The 23,264-nt window shown below is 42.1% G+C and overlaps 1 protein-coding gene across 2 annotated transcripts in view; it reads right to left on the bottom strand.

The window, feature by feature from the left end:
- The window catches only part of HBS1L (HBS1 like translational GTPase), a 2,781,383-nt gene that overhangs the window by 1,310,029 nt on the left and 1,448,090 nt on the right, over positions 1–23,264 (bottom strand). For both annotated transcript variants that reach the window (XM_044076292.1, XM_044076279.1), the window contains one exon: positions 3,845–4,101. In XM_044076292.1, coding sequence (XP_043932227.1) covers positions 3,845–4,101 — 257 coding nt within the window. The remainder of the gene's footprint in view (positions 1–3,844; positions 4,102–23,264) is intronic.

A 23,264-nucleotide genomic window follows, 5' to 3' on the forward strand; every position in this document is an offset into this window, starting at 1 on the left:
ACCAGGTCCAGCAAGACCAGGTTTGGCCTTAGCATGGCCTTTAGCCACTGAAGTAGAAGGCCTAATAACCTTTTGTAAGGATGGAACTACTGAAACCTGAGAAGCACCCTCGGCCTGTCCTGACTCCTGAGAGGCCAACTCCTGTAAAAGTAAAGGTTCCCCCTGGGATTCAGCTGAACCCTCGGCAGGATCCATAGATTCAACCGGAGGCTCCGAGGAACTGGCGTCCGCAACGGACGACTCATCCGGTTTAGATCGCAAGGATTTATCCTTATGCTTCTTAGTGGTAGCGGGCATCGGAGGATCCGACGGCATGTTATAGTTACACCGCTTACCGAAAACAAGCCTGGCACAGTCTAACCTTCGCTTAATGGTGCGCTTATTAAATCTAGCACAAAAGCGACACCCGACTACGTCGTGCTCAGGCCCTAAGCAAGGAATACAGAGAGAATGATAATCCCTATGAGGTATCTGTTTCCCACAAGAAATACAATTATTGACTTTTTCTGACATCCGGATAACTGAGGCAAGAAAAAACAAAAATTTCCCCAACGGGGTACTTAGCCCAACTTGGTCTTCGGTCTGAAACTCGGTAAATGAAAATTTCAGAACGCCGAACGCCACTCGCAAACACTGCTTCTGCTTCGGACCACGCGGCAAGAAAGACTGGGGATATGGCGTCGGTCATGCGCTTAAGTACTACTGCATACTGACATCAGCTCTAAGCGACAATGACCGACGCCAGCCTAGCCCTTTGGTATTCGGGCCGACCGAGGACAGCAGACTACCCACAGGTCATGACTGCAGCAATGTGAGACGAAGAACATCAGATATTGCAATGTCATTACACAAGAGTGCCCCAACCACTGATCCTTGCTATTACACGAGGGGGCCCCAACCACTGATCCTTGTACCTACAGACCCATTAGTCTCACTAGCCTCATATGTAAAGCTACCGAGCACATTATCTCAGCCTTCATTAATCTGAACATTTAAAATCTCTCAACCGTGGACCCTCATCAATTTGGCTCTATCAAAGGAAGGCCCTGTCTCTTTAACCTAATTAATTTCTTTGAAAAAGCAACTGAAGCAGTGGATACTGGTTATGCAGTGCATACAGCACATCTATACCTGGCCAACGCCTTTGACACTATTCCTCATGCAGGGATCATTGACAGACTTGTACATTTAAATATAAATCTTTATTTTGTGCAATGGATTGCTAACTAGTTGTCTGACAGAACCCATGTGGTTAGAATAGCAGGTGGCACTTCTGAAAGCAAATAAGTTACCAGTGGTGTACCAGAGAGCTCAGTTTTGGGCCCTCTCCTATTTGGCATATATTTCTCACACCTTCAACTAATGTTACACATGGCTGTAAACTGGTTGTTATTTGATCTTCAGCTGACTACTCACAACTGTTTCAACACACCTTAGAGCATGTTAACAATTGGTGCTAGGACAACTGTTTCAAACTAAATGTAAAAAATGTAGTATGGGTCATTTTGGTAAACAAAATGATTTCTCCTACTGTAGAGGAGATGCACCCTTCCAATCAGTCAGTCATTGTTGTAAGGGATCTGGGTACTCTTCTTGATAAATCTTTATTATTTGACCATCATGTCTCCACAGTAGTTCAGAAAGCCTTTTATCTGTCTCATTTAATTTCCAAAGATGTCTTAATTCCCCCTTTACTCATATATCTTATCAGACCCATTACTGAAAACAATGCACCTTCTGGCAAGTATTTATATGAACATATCACACAATTTGACAGACCTCAGAAATTCATAGCTAAAAAGATCAGTGGCCTCAAAAATCTTGGTTATCAGGAGAGACTGGAAGCCCTTTCTCTGTACTCAGTCTTTACAAACTCCTCAGTGGAGATCTAGGTATAGCCTTTCATGTTGTGAAAGATCCATCTGTATCTGATCTCCTATTACTTCAAAGAACTAATGGTACATCAAAGACTTAGTTAAAGGAACTAAACCAAAGGCTGATAAATAGGACACGTTGGCATGACAGATTCATATTCCAATGTACCCTCTCACCTCTGGTACAAACTTCCTCTACATGTCAAGCATAGTAGGACCCTTGCCAACTTCAAGGTAAACCTAGATAATTGGATGGGCAGCCTCAAATTCTATCCTGATCTAGCTTGTCTTGCTCCTTCAGGCAAAAGAGAAATTTTGATTAGTTTTTTTTGGCTAGGCTAGAAATGGTCTGCAGACCAATTGCTAGTCCTTACCTATGAACCTAACCCATTAATATGCTTGGCACCCAGGAAAAGGCCGATCTATGCCTGATGCCACTGGTAGGACCAACAAAAGGTTCATCATGAAGGCCTACTCTAATGTCAGTTTAGAAGCCAGTGCCAGGGCCTGTGTAAAAAGGAGGAAACAGTCAGGACCACTGTCAGAGAACAGGCTACCGTTGGATCAAACATCAAAGTATTAAAAGCACATATGGCATAACACTGGCAGAAGAACTGACATTTGTTTGGATGCAAGCTGCCCAATCCAGAAAGCTAAAAGCAATTTAGAGGCCAGCTGATAAGCTGGTAGAACAGACTGGGGTGACAGCAGGGGTAAGACTGGCAAAAAACAAAACAGAAGCTGAATATGCAAGGTCGGGCTCAGGAAAACAATCCAGCAAACAGCCTAAGGAGCTGAGACAGAGAAAGAAAAATAGGCAGATGCATAAGAAGACTGTTTGAGTAAAAGATGCATTACAAGAACCAGTAAGTCAGAAATAATTTGAGAAGTATACTGAGAAGGGTAGACTGGAGTCTGTCTTACAGGAGGAGGAGGAGAGACAAATACAGAAAGAGGGAAGACAAGTGAATGCAGAATACAGTGTGAGTTAAGTGGAAAGAACTGACCAGATATCAGCCATAAGTAAAGAGAATGGCAGTCCATTTGTGAATTAGGCATAAGAACCTAATGGACCAGTAAAACTGAAAGTGCAGACCCATAAGATGTGAATAAAATAAAAATCATTGGCATAGGAGGAGATGGGGGAGACACTGGGAGCTAAACACAGCACCAGACTGAGGAACCGTACAACAGAAGAAGAAGCAAAACAAGCAGACTGACCAGAGTGATACTGAACTGCCTCATCAAAATGGCAGCACGAGGAAAAGAAACTACATCACTCCGAGGATTGAGGTAAATGAAACAAAATGTCTTACCAGCTGTGTACTTCTACCTCTTGCAATTTTGTTTCTTATGGGAAGCCAAGGTATGATCCAAGAAAGAGAGCCAGAAAGATTTACTAGGAAAAATAACACCAGGAACATAGATATGAAGTCTAAAAAGTAGGGAGAAATAACACCAGGAACACAGATATGACAGTCTAAAAAGTAGGAAGTTGTACAAAAAAAACTTTTATTGTAAAATAGTTAGTGCTAAGTATTTTACAATAATAAAAGTTTTGCTTGTGCAACTTCCTACTTTGTTTTCCTGTTTTTTAGTCTGTTTATTTTTGTTGGTTACTGGTTTTTAGAGAGGAAAGTAAGGGAGTCAAGCTTGTACTCTCTGTTCTCACTGCACAGTGAGATAGAAATGCAGAAGCCAGATAATGTCTACACAAATCTCACAATTGCTGTTAAAAGTAGCAGCAGTCCCAACTGTATTGGGGGAAAATAATTTACCGAGCTTAACATGCACATTATTGAAACATGTCTTGTAAGCATCCAGAGGCTAAAGTGTTATGTTGTCAGTGAAAGATGTCTGTGATTCTGATGTTTTAAATTAATATACTGAATTATGTCTAGAACTGGACATTCTAAGAATATAAAACAAAAACAATTTAAAGAGATTTTTTTAACTGAGTGTTGCCTTACCTATTACAACAAGGTTGATGAGCTGTTTTCCTCCTTGCCTCTTCTCCAATTCTGCTTTAACATCTATCTGTTGCTTTGATTTTCCAGTACTTCTCCCAGGTGTTTGTGTTGCCATGGGCTCTTCAGCAACAGAAGTTGCTGCAGCTGGTAATGAAGTTTTAGATGACACATCTACAGTCCGTGGTGTTGCTGTTTCATCCAACCCTGCTCCTTTTTTAATTGCATTGACACTGTCACCATTTTCTTCAACAGTTGTACTGCAAAATCAGAAGTTATTCAGGACATAAACTTTAGCTTTTTATAGCATTTGTAAGGGCAGATCAATCTTCATACACTTTAACTAAGACCTTTTCTTACTAACGACTGCATAAAGAGCTACTGACTTATTACTGTGTTAATAATACTGCCTGACAGCATCTACATAAATTAATTTTAAATTTCTATGGTCTCTACATGCTTCAAAAACATGTGTGGCCTCAAACCAAATATTTTATTTTTGATAACCAGACATAATGAATATCCAGTGGAAAAATATATCTGACCTGTGTCATGATAGCATATTCTGGATTATTTGCACAGAATGAGAGGCATGAGGTGGTTGTCACCAGTGCCATTTATAACTACTTAAATCTACAAATTCAATTTTTTGCATGAAAAAAGCTACAGATAAACATCACATCAATATACAGCACAGTTAAGTTCATAAACATGTTCAGTAATAAGGCCAAAAACTTTAATCATCTTTGTATTCTTAGAAGGACTGCTTAAGTGTGTTGGCATACACTGTACATCTGCTAAATTCGTGGTATCATAATAGGCCTACAGCTACAGACATACAGGTTTTCAAACAGAAAACAATGTCTGGTACTGCTGCACACAAGAATGGAGCTTGAGTGCAGCAACAGCAAACCTAGGTTTGACTAATGAGAAAAGGTGTAGGGAAGCTGGACATAGGCATGAGAATGCACAGGTCGGGATAGCTCACCAATTCGGGACAGACAGAGATGATATGACCCAATGAGTGATGTTACCATAAGGTGCTGAAGGACACACACTAAGGACTGTATGCCACCACAATGGTGGTGTGCCCATCAGCTACCACACAATGGCCTGTAAGATTTAAAAATATTGGTAGGCAAGATGACTGCACGTTGATGTGCGTCTATCATACTCAGTGCAGCATCGGAAGACCAAGTTCACTTAGTCAAGAAAAAAGTAAAATATGAGATGATCTTTAATAGGCCAAGCATCAAGCTAAAATAGTAATCCTTGAGCTTTCAGATCACATAAATCCTACACCCACAGCAAATAAGTTATCACTAAAATAAAGAAGTCTATTATTACCCAAAAAATAAAAGCATCATTTAATTTCATATTTTTTTAAATCAAAAGATCTATTGAAATCAAGCATCAGACTTATTTTGTTCAGTACGGATGTGAAGATGATAACTTTTGGGTATGGTGGCTCACTGATAAGAACTCTGCCTCACAACTCCAGAGTCAGAGGTTCAAGTTGTGACCTCCAGCCACCGTTTTGTGTTTGCATGTTCTCTCTTAGTGGGCTTTCTGTAGGTATTTCTATTTCACCCTATCTCCCAAAAATTAAATGGTTGGTTAGCTACATCAACCTGCCTAAGCAGTTAGAATACTTACCTCAGACACTGAGAGAACAAAACAGTATGGTTTCTATCCCTATACTAACTGGTTGGATTCATTTTCCAATACAAACAGTGAAATGTAGCAATTGATTTCTATTTGAGAGGGAGATAGGAATGGTGTACTCCTGACAATCTTTCCTTTGGATGACATTGAACCCAAGTCTCATCAGTCTGAGTTGCATGTACTTCAGATGGGTGTTAAAGATCCAGTGGGACTTAACTCAAATATGAGTGGGTAAGCTTTTACCTGAATCACAACAGTAATCAATTTGTTTTACAACAAATACCAGATCTACATTAAACAAATCAAGATAACCAAAACCAAAAATCAAACCACTTTTTACGTCTTTTACATAAATGGAGCTCAAAAATAATAAAATAATACCTTTATAATTCACAATATTTAACACAAAACTTCACCAATTTCTACTATTCTATTAACTGATATATAAACCAATCCATTACTTCCTAATAAGGATTACCAAGGGGTTATGAGATTCCTTTGTTTCAGTGTCAGTCCAGTGTCCCCAAAATGCATCCCACCCTATCAGAAAAAGGCAGAAATACTGACGATACTCCACCTCTTAGGTTCACAGGTAGATCTGTGGGGATCTTAAGTAGCCTAGCCTGACATTCCCATGGAAGTTTTTAGCCCTTATATTTTGAGCATGAATAACCAACAGGTTCTCAGAACAAGAAATGGTGGGACATTTACTTGCTGCCTCTATCCATGGGGGACATGGGTGGTAAACTAGGAATGAGTTTGTAGTTTCCCATCCATTCATCCAAATTATGTTTGGACAGAGCAAGAGAAATACTTCATTTTATATGGAGTGGAAGGTGGTGCCATACAAGAAAGATTCTCTGACATACATACCTATCCCTCCAACATGGTCTATTTATGTTTCAAATAAGATTGAGATCCCTTGAGTGGGTATTCATGCTACCACTGGACTTGTGAAAAGGTCTGACAGGACAGGGTCTGTTAAGACTCTACAGATAAAGCAGAGGTCACCTCTTAGTAGTATGTATGATACCAAGCAAAAGGTCAAGGCATTGAGACGGTTCTCCATGAATTTTCTGATTTAGTCCTTATTTATTTATTTTTTTGTGAGAAAAAGCATTGTGGTTGCTCCAGCTGTGACAAGTACTTGACGGATACATAGCAAATGGGGCATTATATTTAATGATTGGCCTGATGAGAACAGTGAACAGTGGAATGATTACATCGTTGGATTGTATGCCATGCCTTTAGATACAAGCTATGCAATAAAAAAGCTTCAAGGTGATCAGAGGAATGTTCATTGTCTACACAAGTTCCCAGATCGCTGACTATGGGATCAACTTTCAGGGTTATGTTACCTATGTGATAGTTGCAAGTGAAGTTGTGTTTGTCAAAGGATACAGATTTCACAATAGTCATTAGTAAATGAAAGACTTCTTGGGGGATTTTGGTGTCTTTTGCCAAGTTTATCATAGCACCAAGTTTACAGTTGTCTGCTAACTTTGTCAGCTATAAACCCTAACATTTTCCTTGACTCAAGGAATGCTCAATGGGGAACACCGTTAGCAACACATCTTTTGGAAGTGGTAGGGATAAGTCATCCAACCCAATTTCCTGGGTTCAGCTTGAGTGTCAGTTTGTTATCCAATGAGTTACACAGAGATTTATATTTAGCTGGGAGAGTTTATCTGCAATAGCAGAGTGTATGATGGTGTTGATTGTCTTTGTGAGGTCTAGGTATGCAGTGAATACTGATCTGCCATCATCAATTGCATCAGTAACTTTCTTGAAGAAGCAAAACAGCCATCCTAGAAATTCCATTAGAACAGTATTCTGGGATCTCACTCCAGCTTATTCTTGGTGCAAAAAGATCAAATACCTCAGGTTCAACCAAGTAGCCAAAAAAGAAGTTATGTACTCACCATAACGTTCCATCCGAGTAGGTAACTTCATTTGTCAGCAACCTGTGGGTATCGGATCCGAGCCGGCAACTTTATTCAGCTAAGATACGAGTTCCAAGCTCCTCCCCCTTACCCATAACCCCCTGCCATCCCTCTCTGTCCTCAGATCGAGTTTGCTTAGCATTATAGAATACTACAACCAGAGGATCAACTAAACATCCTAACCTGATGTCATCTGGCACAGGAAGCACAAAGATCCTAAAAAGGACAAGCTACAGGTTATGGGGATGGAGGGGGGGGGGTTGGTTGCTGACAAATGAAGTTAACTTAATTTGTTCATCAACCTGTGGGACAGAGTCCCCAGCTACCAAAAAACTTGGGAGGTCCTCATGTTAGAATATTCCGGCGCACTGCAAAGGCAAAGGGCGCCCTCCCTCTGGAAATTATATCCAGCTTGTAATGGGTAATAAAAGTATGGGATGAGGCCCAAGTGGCCGCTGAACAAATGTCATCCAAGGACACTCTGGACCAAAATGCAGCAGAAGTGGAAACCGATCGAGTGGAATTTGCGTGAACTCTGACAGGTTCTGGTTGACCAGAACTCATATGCAAGAAGTATACATTGTGAAATCCATCTGGACAATGTAACTTTTGACACAGGCTTACCCAAAAAGGGTTTAGCAAAGGATACAAGGAGTTGCTCAGATTTCCTATGTTCAGCAGTCCTGTGTAAATAGAACCTCAGTTGTCTGTGCACGTCCAAAGAATGTAATTTGTATTCACCTTTGTTGTGATAATTTGGGAAAAAAAATGGTAAATTGATAGATTGATTAATGTTGGACTCAGAGGCGACTTTAGGCAAGAAGGAGGGACTGGTCCTGAGGGAAAACTCTGTCTTTATGAAAGACCAGATATGGAGGTTTGGTGCAAAGGGCTTGAAGCTCCGAAATCCTTCTAGCCGAAGTGATAGCAATGAGAAAGGCCGTTTTCCAAGACAGATATTTTAGATCCACCAAAGCTGCAGGTTCAAATGGAGGGCCAGTAAGAGCCTGGAGAACAAGAGAGGCCTTAACAGGAAGGTACCCTTTACGAAGGTCTTGCAGATTTTGGAAGAAGCTAAAGAACAGAGATCATTTCCCACATGAAAGTGTGAAATTGCTGCTAATTGGACTTTGACGGTGGAGGAGCTGGCACCTTGATCAAATAAGTATGACAAAAAATCCAATACAGCTGGTATCGGGGCTGTAAAGGGATCCAAATTTCTATGTTCCACCCAGATCGAAAAATGTTTCCACTTGCTCTTATAGACCTTTCTAGTAGAAGGTTTATGAGCGGCTACTAAAATAGCTTTAACGGAAGAGGAGATACCGGGAGTCCTAGCTATGATTGGAAATGGATCAACCAAGCTGTGAGCTTGAGATTGTCCAGGTTTGGGGTTGTCAAGCCCAGGGAGTGAGATATCAGATCTGGAATGGGATCCAAAATCCATGGAGGACTGACTAGATGAGACCATAGGCAAGGGAACCACATTTGACGAGGCCAGAATGGGGCTATGAGGATCACTCTGCTCCCCAACCGACGAGCTTTCTGCAAGAATTTTATCATGAAAGGAAGAGGTGGATAAGCATAAAGTAGACCGGATGGCCAAACATGGACTAGAGTGTCTCTGGGGGATTCCACTGGTGGGGGAAGTAGAGCAAAGTACTCGCTGCACTTTGCGTTCGAAGGCGACGAGAATAGATCGCAGCAAGGTTGACCCCACTTGAGGAAGATTTGCTTCGCTACTCTCGGGTTCAGAGACCACTTGTAAGATGAGAGGATGGTTCGACTTGGCCTGTCTGCCAAAATGTTCGACCGACCCGGAATGTGTGTTGCTATGAGAAAGCGGTTGGTGGCGATCGCCCATTCCCAAACTCTCATGGCCTCTCAACATAGCGGATAGTATCTGGTTCCCCCCTGTTTGTTGACATACCAGACTACTGACATATTTGTCTGATTGAATTGCAATTGTCCCTAAGGGAAGAAGGGCCTGGAGTGCTTGCAACGCTAAAAGCACCGCCCTCATCTCTATGACATTGATGTGCAACAAGGTCTCCGGGTGGGTCCAGATGTCTTGGACGGTTCTGCCCATGCAGTGCCCCCCCCCCCAACTGAGGCAAGAAGCGTCCGTGGTCACTGTGGCTTGGGGTTGGGCCATAGAGAAGGGGCACCCTTCCCGGAGAGCCGAGGACTGGATCCACCAGAGTAGGGTTTTCTTGCAAACCTTGCTGAGGGAGATAGGTGCACTTAGTGGATGTTGCAGGATGGACCACTGAACCTGCAAGGTCCACTGTAGGACCCTCATGTTTAGATGAGCTAGAGGTGACAGATTGATGGCTGCAGCCATGGAACCTAGCGCCCTCAGGACCAATTCCGCTGGAGGAGCCTGGGACTGTAGGAGGGCCAGCACGTGGAGTGTCAAAGTTTGAAGCCTGTCCGGAGTTAGGAAGGCCCTCAACAGGTTTGTGTCTAGCCTGGCCCCTATGAAATCCAAAGTTTGGTTGAAGGGAGGATTTCTTGAGATTGATTGAGATTCCCAGATGAGAGGCCAAGTGAAGGAAGTAATTCCTGACTGAACAGAGTAGATACCAAAAATAATGTAAAACACAGACCAAGAAACTGAAGAACGGATCGTAGCAGTGTGAAACAGCAGAAACAATACTGGCAGTAAACAGGATAGTCTTTATTTCAGTTTTTTTAAGCGCTTTTCGTCTGCCAACATATGCAGACTTCTTCAGAAAGTAAAAACACTTACAACTAAAAGGCTTAAATAATACTAAGCTCATCAAGGGTAACCAATCAAGTAAAGGCAACCTGATTTGAATAATTAAAATTAATTAACTTACTCATACTATTAAAATCTAGAGGTAATTCAAAATAAAGCAACCTTCCTAAATAACATAAAATAAACCCTGATCTTCCAGGCTTATTAAGCTGAACACAATAAACAGTACAAACAAAGGATGCAGGAATATGTGTTTATCCTAAAACCAGTGTTGTAAAACTATAAAAACAACTAAACAATACAGATAAATCAATTATCTGAACAGATTTTTAAGTTTTAAAAGGCTGCTGATGGAGCAGCTATCATTCAACCCTGGTATTACATACGCATTTAATCTGATTTGCCAACAGAGTAGATGCCTGGTGGGGGCAGTCAGGAGCCAGTCATCTAGGTACGGAAAGACCTGTATTCCCTGAAGCCTCAAGTGGGCCGCTACAACTGCCATCAGTTTGGTGAACACCCTGAGGGCTGTGGTGAGACCAAAGGGAAGGACCCTGAACTGGTAGTGGCTGGCTCCCAGCTGGAAGCAGAGAAACCTTCTGGATCATCTGTCCATCAAAATGTGGTAGTATGCATCCTTGAGGTCTATAGAGCACATCCAGTCATTCTCCTGCAGGAGTGGGAGAATGGACTGAATGGTGACCATCCGGAACTTTTCTTTGGCAACTGACAGGGTTAGAGTGGACAGGTCGAGGATTGGTCTCAAGTCCCCAGTCTTTTTTGGTACCAGAAAGAACCTGGAGTAGAAGCCTGATCCGGATTGATCTTGGGGGATGGGCTGGATTGCTCTATTTTCTAGCAGCTGCTTTATTTCTGTGGCTGCTGCCTCCCTTTGACTGGGTGGGACATCGGGGAGGCTCCGGGATTTGAGAGAAAGATTCAGAAAGGGGATAGTGTAACCTCTGGATATAATTCAAATCACCCAGCGGTCCTTTGTAATGGACTCCCAAACTGCTAGGTGCCTCGAGAAATGCCCCCTGACTGCCTCCAGAGTGGAGCAGTCGGGTAACCCCTCAGGGCTGCTGCACGGGCCGATCCGAAAAAGGTTCTCCCGACCCGAAATTCTTCAGTCCCCCTCTGCCTCTGGGCCGGCATCCACCCTGTCCTCCTCTGCCTCTGAAGGACGAGGGGTCCGGAGCGAAACGGGACTGTTGGGATTTCCGGAACCACATCTTCTTTTGTCCCCTTTGGTTCCTGGAGAAGGACCTCTGGGGAGCCGAGAAGCGGATCCCGACGGCAGACGTCTTCCTGTCTTTCTCACTCTGGACCAGCATGTTGCGGACGGTCTTGCTGAACAGTGAAGAGCCATCAAAAGGGATATTTGTGAAGGACGCCTTAAAGGATTCCGCAAAGTCACAGAGACGGAGCCAAGCATGCCGCCGTAAGACAATGCCCGCTCCGCTAGCTCTAGCGGCTCCTTCCGTGGCATGGGAAAGAAGCCGCATATTAGTGTTCGAAATGGACTTAAGAGTGGCCATTCGAGCTGAGAATGTTTTCTTATCCTCGGCCGACAGACTCTGGGGGCGACCCAGCGTATTCTTTGATGAGATCCCGCTGGAGTCGTATCCCATGTGCCATATAAGTTCAGCGACCTTACTGAGAAGGTGGCTGAAGCGAACATCCGCTTCCCTATGCAGTCCATCGTCTGAGACTCCTTGTCGGGAGGGTGGACCGAGGAACTATCCTGGGCTAGTTCCTTCTTGGTGGCAGCCGCCACCAACATGGCATCTACCGGAGCACCCTTGCTCCAGACCGTCCTATCTGTGGGTGGACTAAGAATTTTGTCTGGTCTCTTTGGTATGGGCTCCACAGTGTCCGGATCCTTCCATGCCCTGGTAGTGATCAGATCTACCAGGGGATCAGCGGGAGGGGACACCCAAGAGGTAGATGGGCCTGCATCAAACGCCTCCAAAAACACAGACTCATCAGAGGAAGGTTTTTGGGCTAACCACCCCCCTCTAATACGAAGCATTTCCGTAATGTCTCCAAAGGAGACGTCCTCGGGGGGGGGGGTGACCTTGGGGAACCTTCCCCTTCCTCTAAGTTTGTGTCCTCTGTCAGGGACTCGGGTGAGTCCAAGTGCCTCCTCTTGCACTTACGTTTGTGAGGAACCTCCTCGGGGGGGCTGTCCAAGGATACCTCACCAACAACATCCTGTTCCTCTAAGGGAACTATCTGGGACGTAGGCGCAAACTGTCCCTGGGGCCGGGTGAGCGCAGTCCCTCTGGATCCGAGGCGTGGACAGGAGTCGGCGCCGCTGCAATCGGATCTAAAGGGCCAGTATGCTCCGACCGAGACGGAGCCGAAGACACACTGACACCTCCGGATCCGAAGCTCAGCTCACGGCTCCAAGAGCTCAGATCCGAAAATGGACCTGACAAACTCGAGGGTGCGGACGGAGCCAAAGTAGGGAGTACTATCTGCGCCGAGCCTCCCCCGGCTCCGATGCTGCCTGGATCCGACGGCTCCGAATCCCGGTAGTGGGTTGGAGAAGGAGCAATCGGGTGAAAAATGGGGTCGAGCTCCCCCCCGGAGGGGGGGAGGCAGGAGCACTCCCATCTGCAGTTGGGCCTAGAGAAACCTACGCATCATCCGGTCCATATCTGCATCGGACAAACTTTGGGTCGATCTAGACAAGGCCACCGAGGCTGGCCTGAAGTGCCGCCTCGAAGACCTCGAAGGTGACTGGGTCTCCTCCTCCGGCTCCGGGGAAAATCGAGGTGAATGGAGTCGGGAAGGAGAAGGCCCGGACGTCCTAGGAGAGGCTAACTGTTTAGCTGGCGGAGCCAAAGAGGAAGCTTCAGCACGCCGCTTGTGATACTTCTCCTTTCTTTTCTCCCTCCTAGATTCCCTCTCCTCCTGAACCATGGTGGGATTGTGAGTCCCGGTCAGGGGAGCAGGGATGGAAGGCGGGACCACTGCAGTCGCAGCCAGTGCCGCCGAGGGAGAAGAGGACGAAGCAGAGTCCGGGGCAGAAGTCCCGCCAGAATCAGCTTCGACCTCCTGTCCCTCAAAACCCTGGGGTTGAAGGCTGCACAAATTGTGCAGCCTGAAGAGAGATGGGTAACCCCAAGGCAGATAGCACACCAAGTTTGGCCATCTGCTGGAGATAGCTTATGGCCACACTCGGAGCATTTGGAAAAGAAAGTTTTAGGGGCCTCACCCATGGTAATAATATATACGCCCAAACCGCACACACCTTTACACACACGGGGGAGGGGGAAGACTAAACTAACAAAAGGAAAGTTTACCAACAAGATTGGCAATTTAACAGATAAGGGGAAACAACACTCACTCGTCTATAGTTTAAAGTAAAAAACTAGGTAAAAAAACAGGTAATTTTAGTAAACCTCACGAAGCCCTACGCTTGGAACTCATTCTAGATGCTTGAATAAGCCGCGGCAAACGAGATCGGGGACAGAGAGGGATGGCAGGGGGTTATGGGTAAGGGGGAGGAGCTTGGAGCTCAGATCTTAGCTGAATAAAGTTGCCGGCTTGGATCCGATTTGGATCCGATATCCACAGGTTGATGAACAAATGAAGTTAACTACTTCAGATCTCCTCTGTTCCCAAAAGAGACTTGTGTATGGTCATGTTTTGAAGGAGAAAGGTAATGGAGTAGGATAAGGCTAAGCAGAGATTTGGACTGCAGGTTAGAGATTGCCTTCCCTATCAGGGACTGAAAGTACAGGAAAAAGAAAGGACAGTGCTAAGTAAAAAATGCTCTGGCTGTGTTTTACAGAGTCTAGAATAGAAGTTGCTTTTACAAAAAGAGATTAAAAAGATGCTGAGAGTGAGAGAGAGATTTGGTAGGCATATGACATTTTTCATAATGACAATAAGAACTGATCAAATGAAGTTAGAAAAGAATTGGAAGACAGAACAAGAAGGCAAATCACAAAGGGACACTGAAAAGAAATCAGTAGGTCTCTCAACTACGTCACAAACACTGGAAGGTTTAGGATTTTTGCATGCAAATGGTTTGTACATGTATTTTTAAGACCTTAAAGCAGGCTTCAGAGGATTTTTCCTCAGGTAGTTAGCAAATGTTTTAATTGTGATTGGGAAGAGAGAGGAAATTATGAACACCTTTTTAAGGCAGAAGGGGGATGTAACATATTGGAAGTTTTTAAAATCCCTACAGAGTACTTTGACAGAAACAGTGGGGAAATGAAAGACAGTAACTAAGGAAATAATTTAAGCCAGCACTGTGCGCCATAGAGGAATAAAGCACTGACTATGACCCATGTTCAATTAGTGGATTATGTCACTGAGGCACTAACAGTGAAGGACAGACATGCCCATCCTGGTATGGTGGGGCATGCACCTAGCAGTCAATCCCAACTGGAGGCTGGGGATGCATAGCAGGGATGGCTTTTAGGAAAATAGGTAGGGGACATTGACTGAATTGACAAAGAAGAGAGATAATACACTAAACATCCCTGCTACATGACTACTCCCAGATATTCATAAAATGTGTGCAGAGAAAAGGAGGGAAGGTCTTAAAAGAAAAAAAAACACTCCTGGCATTAATATGATATTACATCGGAGTCCTTGATCTCCTCAATAGCTCCTGTAGTAGAGTCAGGTAGAGCCAGGGTAGGCTCAGGCAGGTTTAGTAGACCTCCGTGGATAAGGACAGGAGCTGGTGGTAGCCACTGGTCAGTTACTGGGGGCCAAAAAAAATAAATAAATAAGGAAATTATTCTTGTAAGCAGGGATCCATCCATACTTAACCTCTTTTCCCATTGTGCATATGGGGTCAGGGTGTCACTTCAGCAGTGACAATCATCTCGAGCTTAGGTTTATACTGCTGGGTGGCTAGCCCTGCTACAGTATTTCATTCATACCACTCATTCACATACACACACGCACACACACACCCCTACGGACAAATTAGAGCGTCCGATTCACCTATTGCATGTCTTTGGAATGTGGGAGGAAACCAGAGCACCCGGTGGAAACCCACATGACTGCAGGGAGGACATGCAGACTCCACAAAGAAGGCACCCCAGCCAAGAATCAAACCGGAGAACCTCATCCTGTAAGGTGACAATGCTAAGCACTGCACCACCGCGGCCAGCCAAATTTGAATTGCCTAGACACTGTAAGGCCTTACTAAATTTAATGCTCTCAGCAACAAAAAAAAGCAATTACTAGAAAATGGAAATCAAAATCTAATTCAACTGCATACAAAGTTTGAATACTATACAGGAGATAAAAAATGGAGGTGGAATCTTTACAAAGGTGAAATTTCACAGAGATAAATGGAATTGGTGGGAACAATGCATGCAGAATATTGCTTAGGAAGAGTGATACTTAAGAGAAGGCAAGGACTAAGCAATTTATGTAATGTTAGTATGAATGAAAATTGTTAGAAAATGCTGGCACATATGTGTGCATACATACACACACACAAACACACACACACACACACACATATATATATATATATATATATATATATATATATATATATCTATGGATCTAGGACGTTTGCTCGAGTGAGCAAATGACCGAAATCCAAATGGCCGGGCATACTTACGTGCATTTCACTGAAGAAGCACTTTCACGTAAGTATGACCGTTGCCGAGGCTGTACTACAGTGCAGGTAAGGAAAATTTCCCTTTTCCCCACTGTAGTGCGGTCTCGGAGGGAGAATATTAAAGTAGGGGGGGGTGTGGGGGGCACAGCCCCCCACATGGGGGGTGTAAATGTAGTGTTTTTTTTTTATTTTGTCACAAGCTTTAACGAAAGTGCTTTTTCGATAAAAGCGCTTTCATTAAAGTGTGTTCGGGTTTTATGAATTCGGACGTTTGCTCAGTCGAGCAAACGCCCTAGATCCATATAAATATATATATATATATATATATATATATATATATATATATATATATATACACACACACACACAGACACACACACACACACATACGTATTTTATATATACATTGTTATACATATTTATATAATACCTATGTATAATATTTTTTCTATATATATATATATATATATATATATATATATATATATATATATATATATAAATATACACACACACATACATAGTGCATGACATAATGGAAACGTATTACATTTTGTTTTCTATTGATATACATGCACCCATGTTGCAACCTAAAAATTTGACAATTTAATGAAGATGATTAAAAAAATGAGGATATGTACCTTAATTTGAAAATCAACATAGCAGGACAGAACATGACAGGTATATTAAGCATCTATCATACCTATTTAGTAAGCTGCCCCTGACCACAAACCTAAATACCTTGACTACGGTCTTCAAAATAACCTTAAAACAGAGGACATTAAGGACATATGCATGGGATAACAGCAGTTGAGATTCTTGAAGGCCACTTGTTGATATCCTAACTTTATAACTAACAAGATACAAGTCAAAATGGGTAAATGAGACAAGAAAAAACAAATTGAAAATTGAAAATTTACTGGCTAAGGTAGTACAAGATAACCCTCCATCCAGACTTAAAACCTTCTCCACTTAAGCTCAGTATATCTTATTATTGGAGTTTTCTCTACCACTTTCAGTTGCCTCCAAGACTTCAACTGAAAGCTCTACAAAAGCAGTGGAGGTAGGAAAGAAGCCTTGCCTCGACATGGAGAAGTCATGCAGAGAGAAACATTTTTTGGCTTCTGATGGGATGGATCTTTTTTACTACCAAGGACTCAGCTTCTGAAATCAAACATTTCAAGTTGCATACCTCTCAAGTGTACCTCATTACGAGGAACGTACCTCATTTGGGGGTCTTAAAAAGTTCATGTTCCTCGAAGTTCCTCAAAGTTCCACATTGAAAGAGTCTGTCACACATTCAGTGTTATGATTTTTTATTTTAAGTGAAATCCATGGTAAACAGAAATTTATCATATTGATTCATTAAAGGATCTTCTTTATAAGTAAAACCAGCATAGTTTAACCACACTATGACATTCCTAGTTGAAGTTGTTAGTAAGCCATTAGTGTGTGTTCCACATTTTGCCCATTTGTTCCACATTATGAAGGTGAGTGTTCCTCATTTTGGCGATGGAAGGTTGAGAGCTATGTCAAGGTGACAAGGCTGAATTTTGGTCTTTTGTCTCTACCTTTTTCAAGTAGGCACAAAATCAGCAGGAAATGTATTGTATGCCTACCAATGAATGACATAAAATCAATTTCCACTCTTAATAGTCCTGATATGGGTGTTGCTGGGGAGTATATTAAGAGAGGTTTTTTTTTTTTTTTTACTAAGTTTGTTAAATGCCCTTGTAATTAGTAATTGCTTCTACAGTGAGAGGAATGAAGATCCAAACTAAACTGAAAATAGCAAAGACTGGAGCAGTATGTAATTACAGCACACAGTTCATTATGTTGGAATACTGTGGTAGAAGAGGGAATTCCTCAACTTGGAAGGAGATCTGGGGGAATTCAGTTGGCAAAAAAGTCACCAGGAAATGAGGAGCAATAATACCGGTAACTAGCAGACACGTATTAACTGCTTGTGATGCTCTGGTAGATTTGGAGAGTAGATAAGTTGGTATTAAATGGAAATATAATAGATATATTGTGATTGCTGTCAATTTCAGGCCATCACCTGGGTATACGCAAAAAAAAGAATTCATAGCAATTATGTTGGCTAGTATCCATTTCTCAGAAGAAGTGTTGATCAGCCTAGTATATCAGAATGCAGTAATGAATAGGGATGACATCAGCAAACATCTCATGACTAGAAAAGTGTTGAGGGTGGGAAAATAGGTAGGCAATTCTCTAATAACGTGAAGCTGAAAGATGCAGCCTTAATAAAGTACAGTCAAGTTACTTTTTTTTTTCTAAACAGCAAAATTCACAGCTGCCAGACTGCATACAATTTACATACCAATGGAATTCGACATCTTTCTCATTTTAATATCAGAATGTGCCTTTAAAGGTCTGCAACTGAGTAGCCCCAGTGCAGAAGGTATGGAAAAACAATGGATGTACCCCACAAGTTATGCAAAACAAACTTCACTTTCGGAGTGCTTCTCAGAATTTCTACGAAGAAAACTATTGAGTTTTAGTGGAACAGACAGACAAGCTAATGAGTCAGTGGGATAATCTGAAAAGAAGAGGGTGGATGAAAAGATTAGGGTTTACATAATGGCAAGACGGAAAGATTGTAATAATGTGGTGAATACAAAGAGCAAAGTTAAATTGCAGGAAGCTATGAAGGAACAGGTTCATGAGCAAGAGGTGACAAACAAAGGACCAAACATTAGAGAGCTCTGACATGAAATGGACACCTTTAAAGGGGCGACTCGGAGAATAACTTTTACAGGATTCCTCAAAATATAAAAAGAAACTAGCTGTCAAATTTAAGAACACACAGCATCCCACTATCACAGCACTGAGGTTTTCTGAAAAGGGAGATGGTTATATAACCTGTTACACACTATAAATAAATTCAGAAAATTTTCTGAAAGTCTGTATAAGCTTAAAGGGACAGTCCCAGAGATTTTTTTGTTTTGATTCTGGTCTTTGTTTACATTTTCATTCTGACTTTCTGAGCATGTCCCAGCTTTGGTTGTGGGGGTTGGGGAGGGGCGCTTACAGGAAGTTTCAATGGTTTTAAATTCATCTCAGACTGCATTTGTACTCACAGCAGCCTCTCAATGAGTCATTCATCAGTTTCACCTGTGCTTTTTATCCTCAGGGAAAAGTAGACCTTCAGAATTTATGACCTGACTTGCTACTACCTTGCAGGAAATCATGTGAGCAATGCAAGGCTTAAACATTAATAAACAGTTTTCTGTTCATTTCAGTTCATATTTTATTTTGTTTTTTGATCTCTGAATACTAGTCAAGTGTAATAGATTTCTGTCCTGCTATAAAAAATGTGTGTGATGCAAGCAATAGTTTCATTTTAAATAATGAAGCCCAAAACTTACCGACACAATGGGGGCTGTACAGTACAGCAACCTGTGATGGTTACAAATAATAATTCTGAGATTGTTTTACTATGGAGCAAGGGGAATACTCCTGACTGCTAAGATATTAGTATGAATTCACTAAACTATACTGTTCTGACTGTACTGCTCACAATAACACTATGCAGAATAAATAAAGAGCTGCACAATTAAGATAAGCTTTTTGATGAGTTCATAAAAAGTAAATCCTGAGAATCTTACCTAATCACCCCCACCACAAACACACACAAACATATAATAATCTTACTGTGTCCCAGTGATTGGGGACTGAAAGCTTTAACAGGAACTGAACATTGTTAATTGTGTTCACCAGAATGAATAAAAACAGGGCTGCATAAAGTAAACTGAAACTAGGAGTAGGGTTGACGATGACATGGTAAGTGGGGGTGACAACTAGGAGGTATCAGGACAAGCTTCTTTCAGTCAGAATTTTAGACTTTGGGATTGTCCCTTTAATATACAAGTGGGGGAAAGAAAGAGAAATAGAGGAGTTTTTGGAAAGAGTTTCCATTCCCAAAACAGGAACAGTACAAGCAGATACTCCGATGGCCCCCCCTACAGAGGATTTGAAGCAAAAAAGGTATTACATGCAAACAGGTAGCAGGAAAGTCCCAAGGAAAAGACAGACTGCCAAGTAATTTAGGCAGCTGAGTGGGTAATGTTATCTATAATGCTCTGAAAAATATTTATAATGGAGCATTACCGACTGGGCAAACTATTCAAAACTTGAAGAGGGAATCATGGCAATAATCCATAAGGAAAGGAAGGACCGTGGAGGAATGGGGACAGCAGACATTTGATAATTATTAATGTGGCCTTTATGTTAAGGGTAGATGATGAACATAGACATAAATAATGCCAGTGACAGTAAATTAGAACCCATCATTAAAAGTAGTATTAAGAAGTATTCTGAGATCTCGACAGCCAGATCTCTTAAGCATTTAGGTATGTGGATTTACCAGACATTACAGGAATCTGCAAATAAAAACTTGAGGTAAAAATGAATTAAACTAAAAAATGGAAGATGATAAACTTGGAGCTTGAACAAAGGATTCAGGTTGTGAATATTTTAATGGTCCCATTGCCTCTGTCTATACCTACCAGGCCTTCCTGTAAATATATATCAACAAAAATTCACTACAATAGTAAAAAATATGATACTTGACTATGAATGGGACGGAGAGAGTCTAAGTCTCTTGTAATAAACTGATTACAGCTAAGAAGAGAGAATATCTTTGAATTTCTGGCCTAAAATGGTGTTATGAAGCAGTTCAAGTGAACAATTTTCAATCAATTGCAAAGCACAACACATGAAGCCAAATGGCAGTCTTTACCAGTAGGGATACCAGGAGGCCATACAAAGTAGAATATAAACTCATTCTGGAAACTGTTGGCAGAGGGAGACCCTCCCCCAAATTTGGACAGGCTGTTTACTACATCACTTTAAACAAGTCAATCAGTAAATGGAGAAACTTTATTTCATCAACTGGTCACCTCTGCAAGGAGAGAGAAATTAGGAAGCAGCACGTAAAAAGTGGAAAAGAAAGAAAACACAAGTCGAATACTAAATCAGTTGTAAAAGAGGGACAAGTGGTTGTAATGTAGAAGACCTAAAACGGAAGTTGGCAGCAAAGAAACTTGGAGGGTAGAATAATAAAGGATCATCAGAAATGCAAAGCAGTTCAAAGCTATTCCTGAAAGGGACAGGGCTAGCCCTCAGCTAATGGAAGGATATGCAAGTTGCTTGAAACATCTGGTGAGTGCACTCTACAAGGGGGGTCAGTGACCTAAGCAAGACATAGAGAATTCAAAGAAAGTCTTGGGGAAGGCATTGGAAAGGCAAATCACAGAACAGCGGAAGCTGGCAAGCATCTTATTCAGGTATGCTTCTAACAGTAGAAGATTTTGTACGTTTGCATGGATATGTCTGCATAAATATTTTTATGCTCCTTCAAAGCTGCAACATGTTTCTCAACTTAACCAGGAATTGCTGGCAGTGTGACTTGGGGAAAAAGAGGCACATGGAGATACATTTTTGGGCTTTCTTAGACTAGCAGATTATAAGAGGGAGATTAAAGAATTATTGAAAATAATGTTACAGAGGGATTCCCCATTAACAAAATGCTTTTGCTACTAGGGACAGACTCAGAATATGAAACATCCTGGCCAAGAAAGTTACTGGCAATCTTTATCAGCCCAGTGAAGAAAGTGATTACTAAACTAAGGAAAACAAGGAATAGGCTGAATGCACAGGTTGCCAGTGAAATTATGGATGAAATTTATTAGACAGAAGAGAACAAACTGAAATGGAGAGTGAAACAAATGTTTGAGGGACAACATAGCCCTTTGATGAAATACAAGGGTAATTCAAAATAACAGCTGCAATGAGTAGGGCATCACTACAGAACATGAATAACAGGGAATGTGGGGAAGCAGAGGAAAGTACATTAAGGTCAATGTAAAAACATTAATCCATGGAACCTGAAACAAGAAGGCGAGTTCAGATAGGGGAAAATATGACAATCAAAACTAAATGGAGCTTGTATATAAAAGTCAATAACCAAGAGACATTTGAATGGATATGTCATTTTGTTTGCTTTGTGCATAATGTACATACAGTACAGTTGTGTAAAATCTTACTGTGACAGTAGATGTCCTTTTCACTACTGCAATATTCATCACCTCTGGGATCTCCTGCCAAGGATAGCCCAAAGTCCAGCCAGCATTCCAAAGCCTTTATTAGCGAGACAGCATCATACATCAGACAGACGCTCCTTGCATCAGTGTAGGGCATAAAGGTGACGTATGCACTCTCAAGTCAGAACTGAAGTGCCCCAGGACAACGAGCACCCCCAGTGTACAGGAGGACATGTATATCTGGAAAAAGGAAGGAAAGGACTTAAGAGGAGGAACTCCTCAGCCAGTAACAAAATACCACCCATGGAAAAGAAGGAGAAAAGGGGACAGGGCAAGGGACAGAGTGAATACTGCAACAGTGAAAAAGGCGACACCTACTGCTATGTAAAGATTTTACATTATTGTACCATGTCCTTCCATATCACTGTTGCAGTATTCATTACCTGTGGGAGAGTACAAACGTTAAATCGAAGGCAAGGAGGAGCCCTCCACAAACCCATGCAGGATAGACTTGGCAAAACCTGTCCTGGCCCTAGAAATAACATCCAGTTTGTAATGTTTAGTGAATATGTGAACTGAAGACCAAGTGGCAGCTTCAAGGAAAGAATTGGTATCCAAACCATTGAAGAAAGCCCCTGAGGTGGCCACTGCTCTAGTGGAATGAGCCCTCATTGAAGCAGACAACTGCTTGCCACGAAAAGAATAACACAAAGAAATGGCCTTGGAAATCCAAAAGGAGATGGTTTCCAATGTCCTGGTAAGAAAAGAAGAGAAAGCTGATCTGACTAATGAAAGGTCTTTGTTTTGTCTAGATAATATCGTAGTTTTCTCTGTAAATGCAAGATATGAAAAACCTTCTCACTGGCAGACTGCTAAGAAGGGAAAAAAAAAAGAAAGCTGGATAGACTGATTGACAACTCATTAATCACCCTGGGCATAAAATAAGGATTTGTATGGAGAGACATCCTGTTTCTATGAAAACCCAAAAAAGGAGGGACTACCATTGAGGCCTGTAGTTCAAAAACCTATCTGGCAGAGGTTAAAAACAACTAATAAATCAGTCTTCCAGGTGCAATGTTCCAAAAAAGAAGCTGCAGGCTTCAAAGGAACAAGAGTCAGATTTTCAAGAACAAAAGTAAGATCCCAAGCAGGGGGAATGGGCCTTCTTGGGGAGTCTAAGATGAAGGATGCCTTTAAGAAACTGCCTGACCTCAACTCTAGAGGCCAAAGGAGGACTAAGTGGCAGACAGGCAAGTGGGCTTTCCCTGAAGAGTAAGCAAAGCCAGCATACAAAAGCTCACACAGATAAGAAAGAACCAAAGGAACCCCACTGAAAACGGGTCTTGATGATGTTTGAGACACCAAACAGAAAACCTCTTCCATTTGGACATATATGCTTTTCTGGTAGTGGGTTTGCTAGCCT

This window comes from Protopterus annectens, chromosome 1.part1, assembly GCF_019279795.1.
Source record: "Protopterus annectens isolate FY-2018-M chromosome 1.part1, PAN1.0, whole genome shotgun sequence".
Lineage (NCBI taxonomy): Eukaryota > Metazoa > Chordata > Ceratodontiformes > Protopteridae > Protopterus > Protopterus annectens.